The sequence below is a fragment of the Bubalus kerabau genome, chromosome 5 (assembly GCF_029407905.1).
Source record: "Bubalus kerabau isolate K-KA32 ecotype Philippines breed swamp buffalo chromosome 5, PCC_UOA_SB_1v2, whole genome shotgun sequence".
Lineage (NCBI taxonomy): Eukaryota > Metazoa > Chordata > Mammalia > Artiodactyla > Bovidae > Bubalus > Bubalus kerabau.
In genome coordinates, this window is record NC_073628.1 from 43269090 (window position 1) to 43291556 (window position 22467).

General features: G+C 40.3%; 1 protein-coding gene across 2 annotated transcripts in view; it reads left to right on the forward strand.

Annotated features, from left to right (window-relative positions):
* The window catches only part of CCDC81 (coiled-coil domain containing 81), a 42085-nt gene that overhangs the window by 6609 nt on the left and 13009 nt on the right, over positions 1 to 22467 (forward strand). The window contains exons 3-10 of one of the 2 annotated variants that reach the window (XM_055583505.1): positions 3019 to 3175; positions 4717 to 4973; positions 9831 to 9910; positions 12592 to 12713; positions 16387 to 16510; positions 19198 to 19291; positions 19714 to 19860; positions 20549 to 20653. In XM_055583505.1, the coding sequence (XP_055439480.1) occupies positions 3019 to 3175; positions 4717 to 4973; positions 9831 to 9910; positions 12592 to 12713; positions 16387 to 16510; positions 19198 to 19291; positions 19714 to 19860; positions 20549 to 20653 (1086 nt within the window). The remainder of the gene's footprint in view (positions 1 to 3018; positions 3176 to 4716; positions 4974 to 9830; positions 9911 to 12591; positions 12714 to 16386; positions 16511 to 19197; positions 19292 to 19713; positions 19861 to 20548; positions 20654 to 22467) is intronic. The other variant, XM_055583506.1, reaches the window with a different exon arrangement.

Here is a 22467-nt window from a genome sequence, read left to right on the forward strand (position 1 = left end):
TGATGCTCACACTTAGACTTGTGGTTGGTAGATTTAACAGACACGGATTTCACCCTTAGGTAACGAATGTGAAAGTTCTTCTGTTCCAGTGATAGGAAGTGTATTGCTGATCAGTCCAGGTGTGTACAGAGGAAGTAGATGAATTCTGTTCATCTGTGATCTGGTAGTTCCTGGCGTGGCTATAGAAGGATATGATGCTTCTTGTCTTGCCTCCTTGCAGGGAATGGATTTTAACTGAAATGTATGAAGGCAGTCAGGGACTGAACTCTACTTGCCAAAAATGAGAACCTTTGTCCAGGGCTGGGCTATTTCTCCCCATCAAGTCTTGAGTTTGGATGCCACAGAACTGAACAGAGATGTTGGGAGTTTGGAGGGTGCTGGGATATTGTGAAATGTTTATATCCTACTCAGAGGTCCCAATATGAGAACCTTTGATCTGAATTCATCTGTGAAATCTATTTTGTTTGATCTGATAATTTGAATTAGTCATCAGAACTTAAAATTGGGAGCATTTGTACAATTTTTTTTTCCTTGAAAAATCATCTGATTAATAAAATCAGTTTTTGTTCAGTATATGTGATGCTTGGCTGAAGCTGACAAGGGTCTCTCCCCTTTAGATGGGGCATGCACTCCTGAGCCATCACATTCTCTGGCTTGCATTCTTTCTTGGCTCCTGTAGCATTAGACTTTGTAACCTTTGATGTATGATGTTTCCAGAAAGACAGAGCTCTAGAGTGAGAGTCAAAATCTTTTGCTTCTGCGCATTAACCAAGATCACCACACTACAGCATGTATCTTGGATGTTTTGGGTTGTCTGATTTTAAGTGAGGGACATTAAACCTACCATAAAGAATGAGAGGGACTTCCTTGGTGTTCCAGTGGTTAATCCTCCATGCTCCCAATGCCAGGAGCTTGGGTTTGATCCCTGTTTAGGGTTCTAGATCCCACATGCCATAACTAAAAGATCTCATATGCTGCAGCGAAGATCAAGACACTGTGTGCCACAACTAAGATCTGGTGCAGACAAGTAAATAAATAGATAAACGTTTGTTTTTTTTTTTTAAAAGAGAATGAGGAAGCAGAAATTCTCTCCCCCTGATGGCAAGGGATTAAAATTTAAAATGCCACAGAATTTCAGTCAGTTCAGTTCAGTCGCTCAGTCGTGTCTGACTCTCTGCACCACCACGGACCACAGCACACCAGGCTTCCCTGTCCATCACCAACACTCAGAGCTTGCTCAAACTCATGTCCATCGAGTTGGTGATGTGGCTGAAGTATTGGAGTTTCAGCCTCAGCATCAGTCCTTCCAATGAACACTCAGGACTGATTTCCTTTAGGATGGACTGGTTGGATCTCCTTGCAGTCCAAGGGACTCTTAAGGGTCTTTTCCAACATCACAGTTCAAAAGCATCCATTCTTTGGCACTCAGCTTTCTTTATAGTCCAACTCTCACATCCATACATGACTACTGAAAAAAACATAGCTTTGACTAGATGGACCTTTGTTGGCAAAGTAATATCTCTGCTTTTTAATATGCTGTCTAGGTTGGTCATAGCTTTTCTTTCAAGGAGCAAGTGTCTTTTAATTTCATGGCTGCAGTCACTATCTGCAGTGATTTTGAAAGCCCCAAATAAAGTCTGTCACTGTTTCCATTGTTTTCCCATCTATTTGCCATGAAGTGGTGGGACCAGATGCTATGATCTTGTTTTCTGAATGTTGAGTTTTAAGCCAACTTTTCCACTCTCTTCTTTCATTTTCATCAAGAGGCTCTTTAGTTCTTCTTCGCTTTCTGCCATAAGCGTGGTATCATCTGCGTATCTGAGGTTATTGATATTTCTCCCCACAATCTTGATTCCAGCCTGGGCGTCATCCAGCCCGGCATTTCACATGATGTTCTCTGCATATAAGTGAAATAAACAGGGTGACAGTATACAGCCTTGATGTGCTCCTTTCCTGATTTGGAACCAATCTGTTGTTTCATGTCTGGTTCTAACTATTGCTTCTTGACCTGCATACAGATTTCTCAGGAGGCAGGTAAGGTAGTCTAGTATTTCCATCTCTTTTTAGGACAAGAGTAATCTTCAGTTCAGTTCAGTTCGGTTCAGTTGCTCAGTCGTGTCTGACTCTTTGCGACCCCATGAATCGCAGCACGCCAGGCCTCCCTGTCCATCACCAACTCCTGGAGTTCACTCAAGCTCATGTCTATCAAGTCGGTGATGCCATCCAGCCATCTCATCCTCTGTCGTCCCCTTCTCCTCTTGTCCCCAATCCCTCCCAGCATCAGGGTCTTTTCCAGTGAGTCAACTCGTCACATGAGGTGGCCAAAGTATTGGAGTTTCAACTTTAGCATCAGTCCTTCCAATGAACACCCAGGACTGATCTCCTTTAGAATGGACTGGTTGGATCTCCTTGCAGTCCAAGGGACTCTCAAGAGTCTTCTCCAACACCACAGTTCAAAAGCATCAATTCTTCGGTGCTCAGCTTTCTTCACAGTCCGACTCTCATATCCATACATGACCACTGAAAAAACCATAGCCTTGACTAGACGGACCTTTGTTGGCAAAGTAATCTTAGATAAAGATTAAAAGCAGCTATGGCATCCATACATTTTTTAAAAAATATTTATTTGTTTGACTATACCAGGTCTTAGTAGTGGCATGTGGGATACAGTTCTCACCAGGGATCAAACCCAGGCCCCCTGTACTGGGAGTACAGGGTCTTAGCCACTGGACCACAGGGAAGTCCCCATACATGTTTTCTTAGTCCTCACAGCCTTTGAATGATATGGAGATGATGGATCAGAAAAGCACTGTGGATTGATATATTACATTTTATACTTCTTTGAAAACTTAGAGTCATGAAATACTAAAGCTGTAATGGGTCATAAAGAGCATTGAATTTTAAGGCACATGCTTAAATTTCTTCATGTGCTTTGGGATAACAGTGCTAAGGATTATTTTTCTTTACATTTCAGTGAATTCTCTCTGTTGATTTTTTTTTTCCCCTTTGTCTTTTCAGGGAGTTCAGATTCCAGGACTTGGAACTTTCACTTTCATGAGACAAAAGCTTGAGGTGGGAAACAAGAAGTTTTTCCTAATTCAGAGGCCCGTGTTTATCATGGCAGAGAAGTTAGTACAGATCCACGGACTCAAACAAAACAGAGTATATACTCCTGGTAAATAGATTTTATTTTAAAGACTTTCCCAGAACGTGACTAGCCAGGGGATGAAAATGAAAGGGCAATGCTTGGCCAATTGTGGCTTTACTGCTTTCTGCTTTGAGAAGCTCTCTTTTCATGTGATACCTTTGTCAGAGGGAGGGGCTGAGGTAGGGAATAATATACAGTCTTTTTGCAAGTCATTTTCAACCTCAGAAGCTTAAGGCCAGATGTGACATCAAGGCAAATTTATATAAAAGCCACATCACTGAGTCATGCAGATTTTATATGTATTTCAGATCTAAGAAATTGAAAGTGGTAATAAGGAAGAGAAAGTTAATTAGGATTACTGGTTGGAAGAATCACAGTTAATATCAACTAGGAAAAGATCAACTGTGTTTCTATTGTATATCATCTAAATTATTGACATTTAAAAGTTGTTAGAAGGTTAATGGAGAAGGCAATGGCACCCCACTCCTGTACTCTTGCCTGGAAAATCCCATGGATGGAGGAGCCTGGTAGGCTGCAGTCCATGGGGTCGCCAAGAGTCGGACACGACTGAGTGACTTCACTTTCACTTTTCACTTTCATACATTGGAGAAGGAAATGGCAACCCACTCCAGTGTTCTTGCCTGAAGAATCCCAGGGACAGTGGAGCCTGGTGGGCTGCCGTCTATGGGGTCGCACAGAGTTGGACACGACTGAAGCAACTTAGCAGCAGGTTAATAATTCTGTAAAGACTTAATACCTTATACACCTCTCACATCCTAAAATCTTCCTTCTTTCCTTTGCTTCCTTATTCCCTTCTTCCGTCCTTTTCCCTCCTTCCTTTTTCCCTTCCACAAATATTTACTAAGGGCCAACGACATGGCAGGTCTTGTCCCAGGTGCTAGAGACATGGGGGGATACACGACACCTTCTCCAGGATACTGGCATTCCAGTTTCAGGGTGTGGCTTTATGTGATACCTGCTCTGGTTACTTGCAGTGGGAGGGTTCTCCTAATTTCTGGTTGTGTTCCTTTTGACTTTCCTTATCATGTCCTCCTGCATCTGGATGAAGAGAGTTCATCTACCCCGAATGCCGACAAGGTGAAAAGGCTGGAACTTGCCTTTATGTTAACATCTCTGGAAGTTAATTTGCAGAGTAACTTTCTACCAAAAAATGATATATTGGAAAAACAAATACCAACAAGCTATACTTAGAATTTGTTATGCCTGTATTCTGTATGGTAAATTTGATGGATTTTTCGACCGTTTAAAAATTTATTTATTTTTGACTACACTGGGTCTTCATTGCTTTGGGTGGGCCTTCTCTTTCAACAAGAGAGAATGAAAAGCTTGTCTGTAGCACAGTTTAGAAAGCTAATTGTGCTTGTTCTGAGCAAAAACATTCTACTTTTAGGGAAAATTTAATTGAGCATTAAAGAGTACAACTAAAGGCTTCACAGGTACAGTTCTGTTTTTAAGTATTAAGTGAGAATCAAGTGATTATTTGTGAGTGTGTATGCTATGTCTTTGTTATAATCTCCAATTCTTTCCTCTCCCCCTTTCTCCTCTAGGTGATATCCCAATAGTTCCACTTAATTTTGTCATGATATCCTTGGAGGGTCCATTTAGCAGAGATATAGTGGAAGGATGTGTGAAGGAGACGCTGCTTTTTTTGTCACGATCCATTTCCATCAAACAAAATGTGGAGTTTACATTCAAAGGAATCGGGGTCCTCATGATCAAAGATAGCAAAGTCAAGATGAGATTCTATAAGGACTTCCTTTGTACAATGGATGGAAGCGGGGCTTTGGCAAAAGCCCTAGCAAATGTAAATTACTGTTTTCTCTCTCCTAACCCCTTTCTGAATCTGTAAATGTGTTATCTTTAAGATTGACAAGGGCTTCCCTGGTGGCTCAGTGGTAAAGAATCTGCCTGCCAATGCAGGAGACGCAGGTTCAATCCCTGGGTCGGGAAGATCCCCTGAAGGAGGAAATGGCAACCCACTCCAGTATTCTTACCTGGAAAATCCCATGGACAGAGGGACCTGGTGGGCTACAGTCCAGGGGGTCATAAAGAGTCAGACAGGACTTAGAAACTAAAACAACAACAAGGTTGACATATTTTAAATGGCAGTTACCCCAAGTCAAAGAAGTGCTTGTTTATAGATGATTAACTCTTTGACAAAAAAGTTAGAAGGGTTAAGGAACTAAGTTTTGTGTCAGTGCCAACTGAAAAATTATAAACAGTAGTAGAAACTCATAATTATGAACATTTTATAGGATAGTACCTTATAGTTTAAAAAGTTTTTTTTCTACATATATTATTTCATTTGACTCTCAAAACATTATAAAACCAGAATTATTATCCTGATTTTACCAGTGAGAAAAATGGAGTTCAGAGAGGTTGTGTGGGAAGTCTAGGAGTTCAGCAGTGGAACTGAAATTTAAGCCAAGACTTCCTAATTATTCTTTTTGTGCCGATTATACTATTTTATTTTAATGAAAGTCTACAGAAAAATCTAATTCAAGTCATAGAAATGTATATTCAGCTTTTAATTTGCATTGTTTAGAAGAAATTTCATAGTTGACCATTCACCGTTAACTGTTAATAGCTGGTGTGACCTTCATGCCAAGTTGGACATTGCAGACTTTAAGGAGGCAGTGAAACAATCATTCAACAGGGCTAACTGAAACTCTTTTTTTTTTTTTTTTTCAATTTATTTTAGTTGGAGGCTAATTACTTTACAATATTGTGGTGGTTTTTGCCATACATTGATATGAATCAGCCATGGGTGTGCATGTGTTCCCCATCCTGACTCTTCCTCCCACCTGCCTCCCCATCCCATCCCTCAGGGTCATCCCAGTGCACCAGCCCTGAGTGTCCTGTCTCATGCATTAAACCTGGACTGGAGATCTGTTTCACATATGATAATATACACGTGTCAATGCTATTCTCTCAGATCATCCCACCCTCGCCTTCTCCCACAGAGTCCAAAAGACTGTTCTATACATCTATGTCTCTTTTGCTGTCTTGCATATAGGATTATCATTACCATCTTTCTAAATTCCACATATATGTGTTAGTATACTGTATTGGTGTTTTTCTTTCTGGCTTACTTCACTCTGTATAATAGGCTCCAGTTTCATCCTCCTCATTAGAACTGATTCAAATGTATTCTTTTTAATGGCTGAGTAGAATTCCATCGTGTATATGTACCATAGCTTTCTTATCCATTCGTCTGCTGATGGACATCTAGGTTGCTTCCATGTTCTGGCTATTATAAACAGTGCTCCGATAAACATTGGAGTACATGTGTCTCTTTCAGTTCTGGTTTCCTTGGTGTGTATGCCCAGCAGTAGGATTGCTGGGTCATAAGGCAGTTCTATTTCCAGTTTTTTAAGGAATCTCCATACTGTTCTCCATAGTGGCTGTACTAGTTTACATTCCCATCAACAGTGTAAGAGGGTTCCCACACCCTCTCTAGCATTTATTGTTTGTAGATTTTTGGATAGCTGCCATTCTGACCGTTGTGAGATGGTACCTCATTATGGTTTTGATTTGCATTTCTCTGATAATGAGTGATGTTGAGCATCTTTTCATGTGTTTGTTAGCCACCTGTATGTCTTCTTTGGAGAACTGTCTGTTTAGTTCTTTGGCCCATTTTTTGATTGGGTCATTTATTTTTCTGGAATTGAGCTGTAGAAGTTGCTTGTATATTTTTGAGATTAATTATTTGTCAGTTGCTTCGTTTGCTATTATTTTCTCCCATTCTGAAGGCTGTCTTTTCACCTTGCTTATAGTTTCCTTTGTTGTGCAGAAGCTTTTAAGTTTAATTAGGTCCCATTTGTTTAGTTTTGCTTTTATTTCCAATACTCTGGGAGGTGGGTCATAGAGGATCCTGCTTTGATTTATGTCAGAGAGTGTTTTGCCTATGTTTTCCTCTAAGAGTTTTATAGTTTCTGGTCTTACATTTAGATCTTTAATCCATTTGAATTTATTTTTGTGTATGGTGTTAGAAAGTGTTCTAGTTTCATTCTTTTACAAGTGGTTGACCAGTTTCCCCAGCACCACTTGTTAAAGACATTGTCTTTTCTCTATTGTATATTCTTGCCTCCTTTGTCAAAGATAAGGTGTCCATAGGTGCATGGATTTATCTCTGGGCTTTCTATTTTGTTCCATTGATCTATATTTCTGTCTTTGTGCCAGTATGATACTGTCTTGATGACTGTAGCTTTGTAGTAGTGCCTGAAGTCAGGCAGGTTGATTCCTCCAGTTCCATTCTTCTTTCTCAAGATTGCTTTGGCCTATTCGAGGTTTTTTGTATTTCCATACAAATTGTGAAATTATTTTTTCTAGCTCTGTGAAAAATCCTGTTGGTAGCTTGATAGGGATTGCATTGAATCTATAGATTGCTTTGGGTAGTATACTCATTTTCACTATATTGATTCTTCCAATCCATGAACATGGTATAGTTCTCCATCTATTTGTGTCCTGTTTGATTTCTTTCATCATTGGTTTATAGTTTTCTATATATAGGTCTTTTATTTCTTTAGGTAGATATATTCTTAAGTATTTCGTTCTTTTCATTGCAATGGTGAATGAAATTGTGAAATTCTTTTTTTAAACCTTTTATTTTGTTTTGGGGTATAGCTGATTAACAGTGTTGTGATAGTTTCAGGTGAACAGTGAAGGGATTTGGCCATACATATACATGTATCTATTCTCCCCCAAACTCCCCTCCCATCCAGGCTGTCACATAGCATTAAGCAGAGTTCTAGGTGTTATATGTACAAGTAGGTCCTTGTTGAGAGCTAATTGAATCTGAATGTACTAATTTGGGATGGATAAATTGGATTATCATGAATGTTATATAATCTTGTGACCCATAGAACAAAAGCTGGACTTTCTTTTTTTAAAATGAAAGAGCTATGAAAGAAAATGTTATACATATGGTTTAATTCTCCCTTCTGATTTCTCCTTTTGTGGTGTTCTGGGATGGGGGTTTAGGAGATGGAGTCATGCATACTTAGGCCCTTGGTGTTTTCTCCACATCCTGGCTTCATACAGGATGGCTCAGAGGGATGCCAACCCTGTGTGTGCAGAGTGGAGACACCCACACATGAGTATCACCCTCTCATTTTTATTAAAACACGGGCAGGATGTGCAAAATCAGAAACAAGGCCAAAGTGCTGCTCCATCTCTCACCCTCAGGGATTATGCAGAGCTTTGTAAGCTTTGATACATGTTTAAAAGACAGGATAATGCTTCATTTGGCCTGCTGTACTCTAAGATGTACCTTTTAAGGAGAGTTTTCCAAAAGAACTGCTCTTGATGGATATCCTATAAAAAAAGCTCTATAGGCCAAAGCACATAGGTATGTTAAAGGACCTAAGAAGTCTGGCTGGAAAGAAGCAGCTTTAACTACCTGAAAGTATTTAATCATGGAACTTTAGGTTGAGTCAATATTCATTAACACCTGTAAAACACATTTCAGGAAACTGCTGTAAAGTTGTGAGAGTGACTGTTTTTTCCCTAAATGTTCCATAACGTAAACCCAAGAGCTGTCTTGTAGAAGAGTTCTCTTAGGAAGTTGTGTGCTAATTTCAGTGATGCTGCTTTAGCTCAAAATATTTTTAAAACTTTGATCTTTAGAATCTCCTTCAAAGCCTTTTGTAAACCATATCATTAATCCAAAAAGAATAATTTTACATGTTATTCTATACAAGTATAATTTAATAATGTGATTATTATATATAATATACAATTATTAAATATTTTATAAATTATATTATAAAGACAATTTGTAGATTATAATAAATAAATATTATTTATAATAATTGTAATTGTCACTATTTGTGGAGTGCTTTTATGTGCTAGCCACTTATATAGTACCTCCTAAAAGTCCTGTGAATTTGATCCCACATATCTAGGATCTAAAGCTTTATAGCTGTCGTTGTTCAGTCCCTCAGTCATGTCTGACTCTTTGTGACCCCATGGACTGCAGCATGCCAGTCTTCCCTGTCCTTCACTATCTACCGGAGCTTGCTCAAACTCATGTCCCTTGAGTGGATGATGCCATCCAACCATCTCATCCTCTGTCACTCCTTTCTCCTTTTGCCCTCAGTCTTTCCCAGTGTCAGGGCTTTTCCAATGAGTCAGCTCTATGCATCAGCTGGCCGAAGTATTGGAGATTCAGCATCAGTCCTTCCAAAGAATATTCAGGGTTGATTTCCTTTAGGATTGACTGGTTTGATCATCTTGCGTTAGCAGTGTGGAGATTTAAACATGAGGATAGCGGACTCCAAAGTCCTTCTCTCAGCTACCCAGTTTTAGAGTTATTTGGGTCAAGAGTGGAACTAGCCAGCTTGCTCATATTCCTGAGAGTTTCAAGAAGTTGGCTGTCCTCTTAAAGATGAGGAGCCGTCAACCCTGAGGGCAGTTTCCAAGGAGGAAATGGTTTGAGAAAAGGCAGCATCAATGAAATTGGGATGGGACCAAACAAGGTGATTTCTTTGATAAATGAGATCATTCTTCATTGGATGTTAAGTTCTAGACTTTAAGCCCTAAACAGAAATAACAGTGGAGGGTATCATGGTAGTCTGAGGCTTTCGAGCAGCCTGTGGCTCTGATTGTCTGTGTCCTGGACCACAGCCCAAATGTAACCTGTCTTTTTCCTTGTCCCCAGAGACCTGACACAGTGGACTCAGTGCTGTCTAGCAGAGAGAACTTGGGGAAGCGACCCAGCAGCGTGCTTGCATTTCCAAGGTCAGTGCTTTCCTCCATAGGTTCCTCCGGGCGTGGCCATCCTTGCAGACCTGCTGATGGAACTGGACAGTGTTTTGCACCTGAATTCTCTAGCTCATGCTCCATCTAGTGCAGCTCTCTCTTGCTCTCTCTCTGTGTTCCAGCAAATGAGTTTATTGCATGCACTTTCTGTAGTTAAGTTAAAAAACAATGGACACTTAGAATACTTTTTTTTTTAATACTCTTGGTTCCCTGGGAATTCTCTTACTGCCTCCCACCAACCTTAGTCCTTGCAAGTATCAGTAAAATTTTTCTCATCCACTAGGCTTTCTTCTACCTTTCACCCCTTCCTCTGATCTAGTCCCTTCTTCATCATGCACTCTAGACTAACAGCTGTCTAAGATTTGATTTTTACCATGGAAGGGGCTAGAAAGACAAGGTACAGCTTCACCCCAACAGCATAGTGAGTGTTTTCGATGGCTGCTGATGCTGCTGAATATAATAATGATAATGATAACAACAATGATAATATTACAATGACAATAATAATAGCAATCATCTATGGAGCACTTACTAGTTGCCAGATGTTGTTAAGCCCTTTCTTAATAGTCTTGCATTTAATCTTTACTACAACCACTTGAGATATGTATTATAATTTTATAAAGGAGCAAAATTAATTATAACTTTAATTCTATTTTTAATTAAAAAATTTATTGAAGTATAGTTCATTTGCAATGTTGTGTTAGTTTTAGGCATTCAGCATGTAGTTTTAATTCTTTTTTTTTTTTTTTAACAAGTGAAGTATCACTCCAGTTAGTTCAGTTGCTCAGTTGTGTCCAACTCTTTGCGACCCCATGAACCGAAGCACGCCAGGCCTCCCTGTCCATCACCAACTCCCAGAGTTTACTCAAACTCATGTCCACTGAGTCAGTTATGCCATCCAACCATCTCATCCTCTGTTGTCCCCTTCTCCTCCTGCCTTGAATCTTTCCCAGCATCAGGGTCTTTTCCAATGAGTCAGTTCTTTGCATCAGGTGGCCAAAGTATTGGAGTTTCAGCTTCAGCATCAGTCCTTCCAGTGAATATTCAGGACTTACTTCCTTTAGGATGGGTTGGTTGGATTTCCTTGTTGTCCAAGGGACTCTCAAATGTATTCTCCAATACCATAGTTCAAAAGCATCAATTCTTCAGCATTCAGCTTTCTTTATAGTCCAACTCTTACATCAATACATGACTACTGGAAAAACCATAGCTTTGACTACAAGGACCTTTGTTGGCAAAGTAATGTCTCTGCTTTTGAATATGCTGTCTAGGTTTGTCATAATTTTTCTTCCAAGGAGCAAGCATCTTCATGACTGCAGTCACACCTGCAGTTTCAGGATGCAGCATTAAAAGCACTTCAGTAGGAGTCAGGAGAGTTGGGTTTTATTTCCAGTTTGGTCGTTACTTACCCATTATGAGCTCTTAATCATATTTTTAATCTTAATTGCTGTGCCACTAACTACTATGCATTTTGGGTAAAGGAAGTTTGGGAAATAGTAAACTATTTCCCAAAATAGTTTTCTCATTTTTTTTTGTCTCAGAGTATTTTCTCATATTTTTTTTTTTGTGGGGGGGAGGAGGGGGAGGGCGTCTGTGACATCCTCTTCTGTTCATTGGTTTGGAACCAGTCCTTCCTGGAAAAGCTATATGATACAGACCTCAGCATAATCAGTGTGAGGGGGAGAATAAGTGTTAAAGATTAATTAGTCCAGTCTCTTCATCTTCTAGATGAAATGATTACACAGCAGGGGGGCCAAGTCGGAAATAAAACCGTGGCCCCTGACTGTCTCAGTGCTGTTTCCACTGCAGCATGTTGTCTTACCCATTAAACATAAATCCATGGATTCAAAATAACTTTATTTTGATTGTATTTTGGGAGGCAGATTTGACTGTCCCCTTGGACATAGTTTGGCTTAAGCACTCCAGGAGGGAAATAATTGTAGTTAGTTAAGGGACAGATGGACGGTCCTGTCCATTAGAGAGCCTGGCAATAGACAGGAGGACTCGAATCCTCAAAGCAAATGTAGGCGTTTCCTTTATGTGAAGCTTGGCCTCTGAATGTACTGCAAGCACCATGCCCGCCCCACCCTTCCTTCCCACCTCTAACCCAGCACCCCATTCCTGGGACCAGAGAAAAGCTGCAGTTACTGACATCAACTGAACAAACCCCTTCACCTTCGCCTTTATAAGCCCCTCACTTTTGCCTGGGGAGAGGATGGAGCAGTGAGGAGGAGGAAGAGGGAGGAGAAGAGTGCTCACTTCTGGGCATACCCTGTCTACCAGTCCCTGAATCCATGCCTCCAAGTTATCCAGTGGCCACCATCCACTGTTTCAGGACTGTGGCATCTGCTTACAGAGCTAGAAAAGACAAATGAATCCAAGCTGAAATAAAACCCAAAAACTTTAATCCAGGCCTTCAGAGCAGTTTATCTATATAAGAGCTTCTTTGGGGTCCTCAGTATACTTGGGAAGGTCATGGTTGGCTCCCAGGCTTAACCTCAAAGAGAATGAGTCCATGATTCGTACTCAGCAAATAAAAGCACTTCCCCTCCTTGAGACAAGTAAGCTTATTTCATTCAGAATCCATCAGCTAACTTGGCTGCTTCTCAGAATTAAGAGATTTACACATTCACCTATGGACACATCTTGGCTCATTCCAGGATTGAGCTCAAGGAGATGGAGAACAAACCACCTATGGAGACCATTGCAGAAGAAGATGGACAGAATGAACAGAAGAAGGACAAATTAAAGGACCAGTCAGACAAAGAAGAGGGTGTCCCAGGTAGGTCATTGATTTCTGGGTATAATCTGTGACTCTTTACTACTTGTGAGCCACGCCATATTGCTTAGCAACTCTGATGGTCAAAATAAAGTTCATTTCGTGAATAATCACTGTATTCTTCTCTCTAACAAACATCTCCTATTCCTGGAATCCTGTATCTCACCCTAACCACTTTATGACACTCAGACTTTTAGACTGTGATCTCTTTGCTGACTCCCCACTACTCAAAACTCAGCTGCCTGGAAGATCTAGGCAGGTAACATAAATGCATGAACTGGGCTGGATGTCACATGGTAGGGAGACATGTTAGCATCAATATTTTTTATGAAAAATGAAGAGTGGTAGTTTTACATCTTTGACACCTGGATTTATAGAAGATAGCAGATTCTCATATCTGTGGCATCATATAATCTGTTGTAATATATTGTTTTGGTTGGGGCATGTGAGGAAAATCCTAGGACTTCAAAGACTTTTTGAAAGACTCCTAGGGATTCCCAGGGGTTGCCAGACTATATACTTGGAGACTTATTCCTCTAGCAGATTATTGATTTGTGGAAATGTAAGCCAGTTCAGTTTAGTCACTCATTCATGTCCAACTCTTTGTGACCCCATGAATTGCAGCAAGCCAGGCCTCCCTGTCTATCACCAACTCCTGGAGTTCACTCAAACTCACGTCCATCGAGTCGGTGATGCCATCCAGCCATCTCATCCTCTGTTGTCCCCTTTTCTTCCTGCCCCCAATCCCTCCCAGCATCAGGGTCTTTTCCAATGAGTCACCTCTTCGCATGAGGTGGCCAAAGTACTGGAGTTTCAGCTTCAGCATCATTCCTTCCAAAGAATACCCAGGACTGATCTCCTTTAGAATGGACTGGTTGGATCCCCTTGCAGTCCAAGGGACTCTCAAGAGTCTTCTCCAGCACCACAGTTCAAAAGCATCAGTTCTTTGGTGCTCAGCTTTCTTCACAGTCCAACTCTCACATCCATACATGACTACTGGAAAAACCATAGCCTTGACTAGACAGACCTTTGTTGGCAAAGTAATGTCTCTGCTTTTGAATATGCCATCTAGGTTGGTCATAACTTTCCTTCCAAGGAGTAAGCATCTTTTAATTTCATGGCTGCAATCACCATCTGCAGTGATTTTGGAGCCCCCAAAAATAAAGTCTGACACTGTTTCCACTGTTTCCCCATCTATTTCCCATGAAGCGATGGGACTAGACGCCATGATCTTCGTTTTCTGAATGTTGAGCTTTAAGCCAACTTTTTCACTCTCCTCTTTCACTTTCATCAAGAGGCTTTTTAGTTCCTCTTCACTTTCTGCCATAAGGGTGGTGTCATCTGCATATCTGAGGTTATTGATATTTCTCCCAGCAATCTTGATTCCAGCTTGTGCTTCTTCCAGCCCAGAGTTTCTCATGATGTACTCTGCATATAAGTTAAATAAGCAGGGTGACAATATACAGCCTTGATGTACTCCTTTTCCTATTTGGAACCAGTCTGCTGTTCCATGTCCAGTTCTAACTGTTGCTTCCTGACCTGCATATAGGTTTCTCAAGAGGCAGGTTAGGTGGTCTGGTATTGCCACTTCTTTCAGAATTTTCCACAGTTTATTGTGATCCACACAGTCAAAGGCTTTGGCAAAGTCAATAAAGCAGAAATAGATGTTTTTCTGGAACTCTCTTGCTTTTTCCATGATCCAGTGGATGTTGGCAATTTAATGTCTGGTTCCTCTGCTTTTGCTAAAACCAGCTTGAACATCTGGAAGTTCACGGTTCACGTATTGCTGAAGCCTGGCTTGGAGAATTTTGAGCATTACTTTACTAGCGTGTGAGATGAGTGCAAATGTCAGCCAAGTGGTAGAAAATTGCCTGATTTTTCAAGAGAAGCAGAGATCCTGACTTGTGAAATCTATTAATTGTTTTTATTTAATTTATTTTAATTGGAGGATAATTATTTTACAATATTGTGATGGTTTTGCCATACATCAGCATGAATTGGCCACAGGTATACATGTGTCCCCTCCCATCCTGAACCCCCCTCCCACCTCCCTCCCCACCCCACCCCTCTGGGTTGTCACAGAAGACCAGCTTTGGGTGCCCTGCTTCATGCATCAAACTTGCACTGGTCATCTCTTTTACATGTGGTAAGGTATATGTTTCAATGTTATTCTCTCCAATCATCCCACCCTTGCCTTCTCCCACTGAGTCCGGTGTTCACTACTAATTGACATTCAAAAAAAAAAAAAAATACTAACTAGGCCAAACAAAACATTTATCAATGGGTAAATGTTGGCTTGTGAATGTTGGTTTTGCGACGTGTGGCCTACAGGATTACACATCAGCTTTTAGCCTGATAGATGCTTTCATTCTTTAGCTTCACTTGTCAGTTTCCTATGGACTCTTTCTAGAGTTAAATTGTCTGTTCGCCTTCTCCTAACATGCTTTGCTCTTCCTTGACTTCAAGCTTCTGTTCACTCTTCTCCTGCCTGAAATTCCCTTCCTTTTCTTACAGTCTATCCCAATCCTACTCTCCTCTTATCAGCCTTTTTTTTTTCTTTTAAATTAATTTTCATTGGAATACAGTTGCCTTACAGTGTTGTGTTAGTTTCTACTCAAGAGCACAGTGACTGAGCTGTATCTGTACATATATCCCCTCTTGCTTGGGCTTCTTTCCCATTCAGGCCACTGCAGTGATTGCATTAAGTAGCGCTCCCTCTTCTATTCAGTGTGTCCTCATTCATTATCTATTTTATACTTGGCATCAGTAGTACTGGAGTACATAGTATAGTACCATAGTATAGTAGTATTAGTACTGGAGTACATAGTATAGTACCATAGTGTAGTAGCATTAGTACCAGATAGACTGTAGCCTACCAGGCTCCTCTGTCCATGGGATTTTCCAGGCAATAATACTGGAGTGGATTGCCATTTCCTTCTCCAGGGTATCTTCCCAACCCAGGGCTTGAACCCAGGTCTCCCGCATTGTAAACAGATGCTTTACTGTCTGAGCCACCAGGGCAGTTCTTGTACATAGTATAGTACCATAGTATAGTAGTACTGGGATACGTCCACCCCAGTCTTCCAGTTCCTTCCACCCCTCACTCTTTCCCCCTTGGTGTCTGTATGTTTGTTCTCTATGTCTGTGTCTCTATTTCTCTTAGTAGCCCTTTCACATTTCACTTCCTCCATGGAAACATCTCTCAGCAATGGATTCTGAACTGGCTCCCTTCATCTCCTCTGTCAGACTGTTAAAGATGGCACCATTTATCTGAGATTCAGATATTCTGCATCCTTGTCCTGAGTTGCTATTTATATAATGTGTATAAAACACTTAGTATTTTTGGCAGGTGGAAAGACCTCCACAACTGAGAGCTCTTGTGTTTTCTGTTTGTATCTTATTTTTCCTCTCCAACTATATTTATTGAAAGATCTTCAAGGGCAGAGACTTGCCTCTTGTATTTTTGAAAGTGCCCAGCCAGAGCCTTTACATATAATAAGTATACAGCAAAATGGATATTTTAACCACACTAGGGCCAAGGGACAACAATTTAAAATGAGAAAGTGCATTTTATGTGAAAATTTTCCCAAGTAAAATTATGAGTTTTTAAAATCTGTGTTACGTACAAACCACTGATTTAGAGTTAAAAGGAAACTCGCTTTCATTCATTCTACAGAGATTTTATCACCCAAGACAGCTCAAGATAGACTGGCTGTCTCTCCTGCCAAAGGGACAAATGTCAGTTTGCCAAATAAACTGGAGCAGAATGGGAGTGGTGGGAAGAATATGAACCTTGAAAGGTAATGCACTGGGTATTTTTCTTCTGTTGCATTTTACTAAATATATTTTCATGCCCTTTCTTGATGTAGGGAATTTTAAATAAGCATTCATTTTTTCATTCATTCCTTCATCCACTATTCCTGACGCCACATCCTAGCATTTAACATACACTTGCATGCCAGGTGATGAAGGTGGTAACGATGACCAGCACTCACAACCTGTGGGAAAACCAGAGTAATAAATTATGATTCAGTAGGATAAATGCTACCACGGAGGTGGAAACAAAACAGCACAGAGGAAAAAACATCTAACTTCCCTTATGAATTTGGGAAAACCTCTCTTGTTTTCTGTGTGTGGATATTATAATATGATACAGGTTCATGTTTAGATCAAATTGGAAAGCATTTTTGCCAAACATGGCTTTGTTGTTGTTTAGTCACTAAGTTTGTGCGACTCTTTGCAACCCCATGGGCTGCAGCACACCAGGCTTCCCTGTCCTTCACCAACTCCCAGAGCTTGCTCAAACTCATGTCCGTTGAGTCAGTGATGCCATCCAACCATCTCATCCTCTGTCATTCCCTTCTTCTCCTACCTTCAATTTTTCCCAGCATCAGAGTCTTTTCTAATTAGTCAATTCTTCCCATCAGATGGCCAAACTGTTGGAGCTTCAGCTTCAGCATCAGTCCTTCCAATGAATATTCAGGGTTGATTTCTTTTGGGATTCTAATTCCTAATTATTAGTGATTCCTAGTAAAGTTTTCCTATAGAAGTTGACCAAACAACCAATGTTTTTTTCTTGTTTGTTTGTTTTTGTTTGTGTGCTGATTACTAAAGTAATATGCATTTGTCAAAGAAATTTTAGAAGAAATGAGAAAAGCAAGAGATACAAAAACAATCACCCATAGCACCACCAAACAGAAGTTTTCTGTAATGTTATGGGTGTATATCCTTCATTTCAATGCATATATATTATAACATGGACATATATTTATACTTGAAACATGTACATTAATTTTAAAGAAAACTGAGATATCATATGAACCTTTGCTATACTTAACAATTTAAGTGGTGAAAATTTCCCTATGGCTTTAAATATTCTAAAACATGAACAAATGATTTCTCATCTCATTTATTAAACCTTTTGTTTAACAAATCTCCTGTATACATAGATGATTTTTAGTTTTTTATAAATGTTGAAACAAATATAATCACATAATTCTTTGCACACACCTGCATATTCTATAGGAAAGAAGCTTTAAAGTGAAATTTCAAAGATAAGTGATGAATCCATTTTTCATGCTTTTGATATGCATTACCAATCATCTTCAGGGCTTCTGAAGTGGTGCTAGTTTTAAAGGACCCACCAGCCAAAGCAGGAGATGTAAGAGATGTGGGCTCGATCCCTGGGTCAGGAAGATCCTTTGGAGGAGGGCATGGCAACCTGCTCCAGTATTCTTGCCTGGAGAATCCCATGGACAGAGGAGCCTCGTGTAGTACAGTTCATGGGCCCACAAAGAGTCAGACACAACTGAAGTGACTTGGCATGCACACACCATGCACCAGTTACCCTCAGGTAGATGATACCAAAAATTATCTTCCCAGTAACAGAAATATGAAGAACTGCTGTGTTCTCTGTAGCTTTGCTAATACTGGATTTGGCTCCCATTCAATGGCTGCATTCTCAATGGCTCCCTCTTCATTCTTCGATGGCTCCCATTCTCACCCAGGGTGAAAGCTAAAGTCATTACCATGGCCTTCAATATGTTGCCTGATCTCTGATCTCTCTCTCTTACTTCCTCCAGCCACACTGAACACAGACATGCTCTCACTTCAAGTCCTTAGCACTCATTTGCTCCACTAGATTCTTTTCCATCAGATATCTGATTATTATTATTCTTTTACTGCCTTCAAGTTGCTCAAATGTCACCTTTCTGGTGAGAACTTCCCTGGCCATTGTATTCATGATTTAATACTCCATTCCTCCAGCATTGCATGGTATTTATCACCATCGAACAGACTATATAATTCATTCATCTTGTTTATTGACTGTCTACTCCCATCAGCATGTTAATTCCATGAGGACAGAGCTTTTTTTTTGTATGTGTGTTTTGTTCTTCACTGCCTCTCCCATGCTGAGAGCAGTACACCTAGAGAACACTCAATAAATTTTTGTAGAATGAGTAAGTTTTATCCCAATTTCACTGAATTGGTAACTGAGACTTTGTACAATTATCCAGTTTGTCTAATGCCAGTCAGCTTCTAATAAAGAAAGCCGGGTTTTGAACCCGAATTTATCTGATATCAAGGTTAGGTTTTTAATCTCTATACATGTAGATACTCTAAAGAAAACTGCTGAGATATTTTTAATTTTCTTATATTAATGTGTGCATGCATGCTTAGTCACTTCAGTCACGTCTGACTCTTTGCAACCCTATGGACTGCAGACCATCAGGCTCCTCTGTCCATGGGATTCTCCAGGCAGGGTCACTGGAACGGGTTGCCATGCCCTCCTCCAGGGGATCTTCCCATCCCAGGGATCGAAGCTGCATCTTTTATGTCTCCTGTATTGGTAGGCTAGTTCTTTACTACTCGTGCCACCTTGGAAGCCCTCTTATACTTATACTTGTTTCTAAAATTATCATTCATCATTGATTATAATTGATGTCAGGCTACATTAATATTAATTATTGTTGCATTGTTTTTATAGTGTATCATTTCCAGGTGGACTGAAAAATGATCATGCAATGAAGCCTAAAATTTCTCCAGGCACTTCTTGCAAGGACCATCATAGGGCAGGACAGGTACAGTGTCTTCAAAGAAACAGAGCCCAGACAGAATCTCCTTCTGACTTCTGCTTCTCAAAGAGAATTTGAGGAATTGCTCTTTCTTTAACACACGGGTATGGCTCAAGTACACAGGACCTATAATGGGACTGTGATAAATCTATCTACTAGTCAAAATCTACTAGTTAACAGAAATAGGTCTGGGAAATCTTTAATTTTCAGTTGCTTTAAACACATCTGTTCAAGTAAGAGTTGAATAAATCCTCTGGAATATTTGTGGAGCCCTCTCTGAAAAATCCCATTTGGATAATATCATGAATACATCCTTTTATGAAGTCTACTACTCGACACCCCTAGCCTTTGGAGAGCTTGGGAAGGAAATGCAGAGCAAAAGAAGTAAAAGGTAAAAAATCAATTTGCCCTAAAACTTGATGTTATAGGAAATGTGTTACATATGCTTGCAAAGAGCACAGCGAAATTCCCCACTGTACTACACCGAGGAGAGGAGGAGGAGAGAGATGGAAGATAAGCGACTCATCCAGGAGTATCTCGTGTTGAAAGACCAAGAGACTATCTTCAAAGAGCAGGTACTTCCGCACCTCGGTTAAGGAGTGTTTAACATGGGGCAGGAGAACATGATTATCAAACACCATTTAAAAAGCTCCAGCGTGTAGCTTGGTGGTAGTGTATTTAATCATTTACCTACAGCTGAATTCGAACTTAGATTATGTCCAAGTTTTCACTAATAATAAACAGCCCAGGGATGACTATCCATGTAGTTGGTGTTTGCACCTGCTACTGATTTTTTTCCCCTACCTAAGGACTGAGTTTTAAAGGTGGAATTCCTGGATGTATATGGCTTTATTTTTGATTTATCATGAAATATAATCCCAGGCAAGTCTTTTTCCTTCAGATTCATGGCCTATCTTGAGTAAAGATGGAATGGCACCCTTACCTTTGCTCTATCCTGATTTCTGAACTTTTCAATAACTGGTTCTACTGCCTTCTTATGATATCATAGGGAACCATTCCTGAAATCTCCCTTCCTTCTTACGATCTCTGTAGAAGTGGTGCCTAGAGTCCAAGAATGGGAAACAAAAGCCCACTTAAATATATATATATATATATATATATATATATATATATATATATATACACATCAGAAAGTACCATTACCTCCCAAAGGCAGGTTTCTACCTTAGTTGGGTTATTTTAATGTAGTAGAATTAAATTTTTAAAGACTCTATTTCAACATGTAATGATTTTTTTTCAAAGATGAGAAGTCTGGCTAGTAGAGAACAGAATCAAAAGAATGCCGCCTATAATCTGGGAGTTGCTGAAGCTATACGAATCCACAAGAACGAGAAACCTGAATTTTATGTAAGAATCTTTTCAAAATTTCTGTTGCTGATACCTGCCCTAGTTGTGAGCATTGGGGTCTACTCATATTGCATGTTGTGCCATTTTTAAAAAGTGGTAAGGCTGTGCAGGGTTGAAGTTTCCTTCTAAGGCAGGAGTGGTCCACTGTCTGCCTCCGCATGTCACGTTCCCAATACAGTTCCTGTTGTTGGTCACTACAGTGCTTGCCACGGATGGTGATTCTCAGCTGGGACCTGGGAGAGGTGGGCTTAGGAGAGCAGTATATTAAATTCCTGCCCCAGGATTAGATGATCTAAATAGAGAACAAGTATCTCCTGGGAGCTTGCTGGAAATATAGAATCTAGGGTGCCACCTCACACCTCACAGAATGAGAATCTACATTTCAATAAGATATTTAGGTGATTTGTAGCTTCCTTAAGGGGCTTCCCCTTCCTTAGAGGGGCTTCCCAGGTGGCTCAGTGGTAAAGAATCTGCCTGCCAATGTAAGAGATGCAGGTTCAGTCTGTGGGTTTGGAAGAGCCCCTGGAGGAGGGTGTGGCAACCCACTCTAGTATTCTTGCTTGGAGAATCCTATGGACAGAGGAGCCTGGTGGGCTACAGTCCATGGGTTCACAAAAGATTTGGACACAACTGAAAGACTAAGCAATAAGTTTGAGAAGTCCAGCTTCAGATGGAGGTTAGCCACCTGCCTTGCCATTAATTGTTTTCAATCATGATGTGCCCACCTTTATTTCTGCTTGTTCTTGCTTCTTTTTACCTCACTATCTAGGTAATGTGACACTCTGGATGTACACCTAATAAAATAGATTTTCTTTATTTAAAATCAGACATTTCATTGAATTATTTTGTGCTGGCCACTGGTACCAGTAGCTAAGAATACAAAGATGAAGAATAAGACAAAGTCCCTCTCTAAAGACATTTCAGGATAATGGGGGAAACAGATTTAAAGAGACAAGAGTGTGATAAACTAAATGCTATGATAAATCTTTGAACAGGGCAGAGAAGGGAGTCACTTAACCCAGACCAGAGATCTGAAAAGACTTCCTGGCATACAGGAGTTAGGTCAAGAAGTGAATGGAGGCAAAACCTTCCAGTCAGGGGCAGCAGGGAGTGAGGAAGAGAGAGCACCATGCTTTTGAGCTGTAGGCCCAATCTCTCTCTCCTCTTAGGTAGATTTCAGGTTCAGATTATGTGTTTATCACTGCCCAATTTGAATCTCCTCTTTGTCATAAATGTAGATGCTTATATGCAGGTCAGGAAGCAACAGTTAGAACTGGACATGGAACAACAGACTGGTTCCAAATAGGAAAAGGAGTTCGTCAAGGCTGTATATTGTCACCCTGATTATTTAACTTATATGCAAAGTACATCATGAGAAACGCTGGGCTGGAAGAAGCACAAGCTGGAATCAAGATTGCTGGGAGAAATATCAATAACCTCAGATATGCAGATGACCACCACCCTTATGGCAGAAAGTGAAGAGGAACTAAAAAGCCTCATGAAGAAAGTGAAAGTAGAGAGTGAAAAAGTTGGCTTAAAGCTCAACATTCAGAAATCTAAGGTCATGGCATCTGGTCCCATCACTTCATGGGAAATAGATGGGGAAACAGTGGAAACAGTGTCAGACTTTATTTTGGGGGGCTCCAAAATCACTGCAGATGGTGACTGCAGCCATGAAATTAAAAGATGCTTACTCCTTGGAAGGAAAGTTATGACCAACTTAGACAGCATATTCAAAAGCAGAGACATTACTTTGCCAACAAAGGTCCATCTAGTCAAGGCTATGGTTTTTCCAGTGGTCATGTATGGATGTG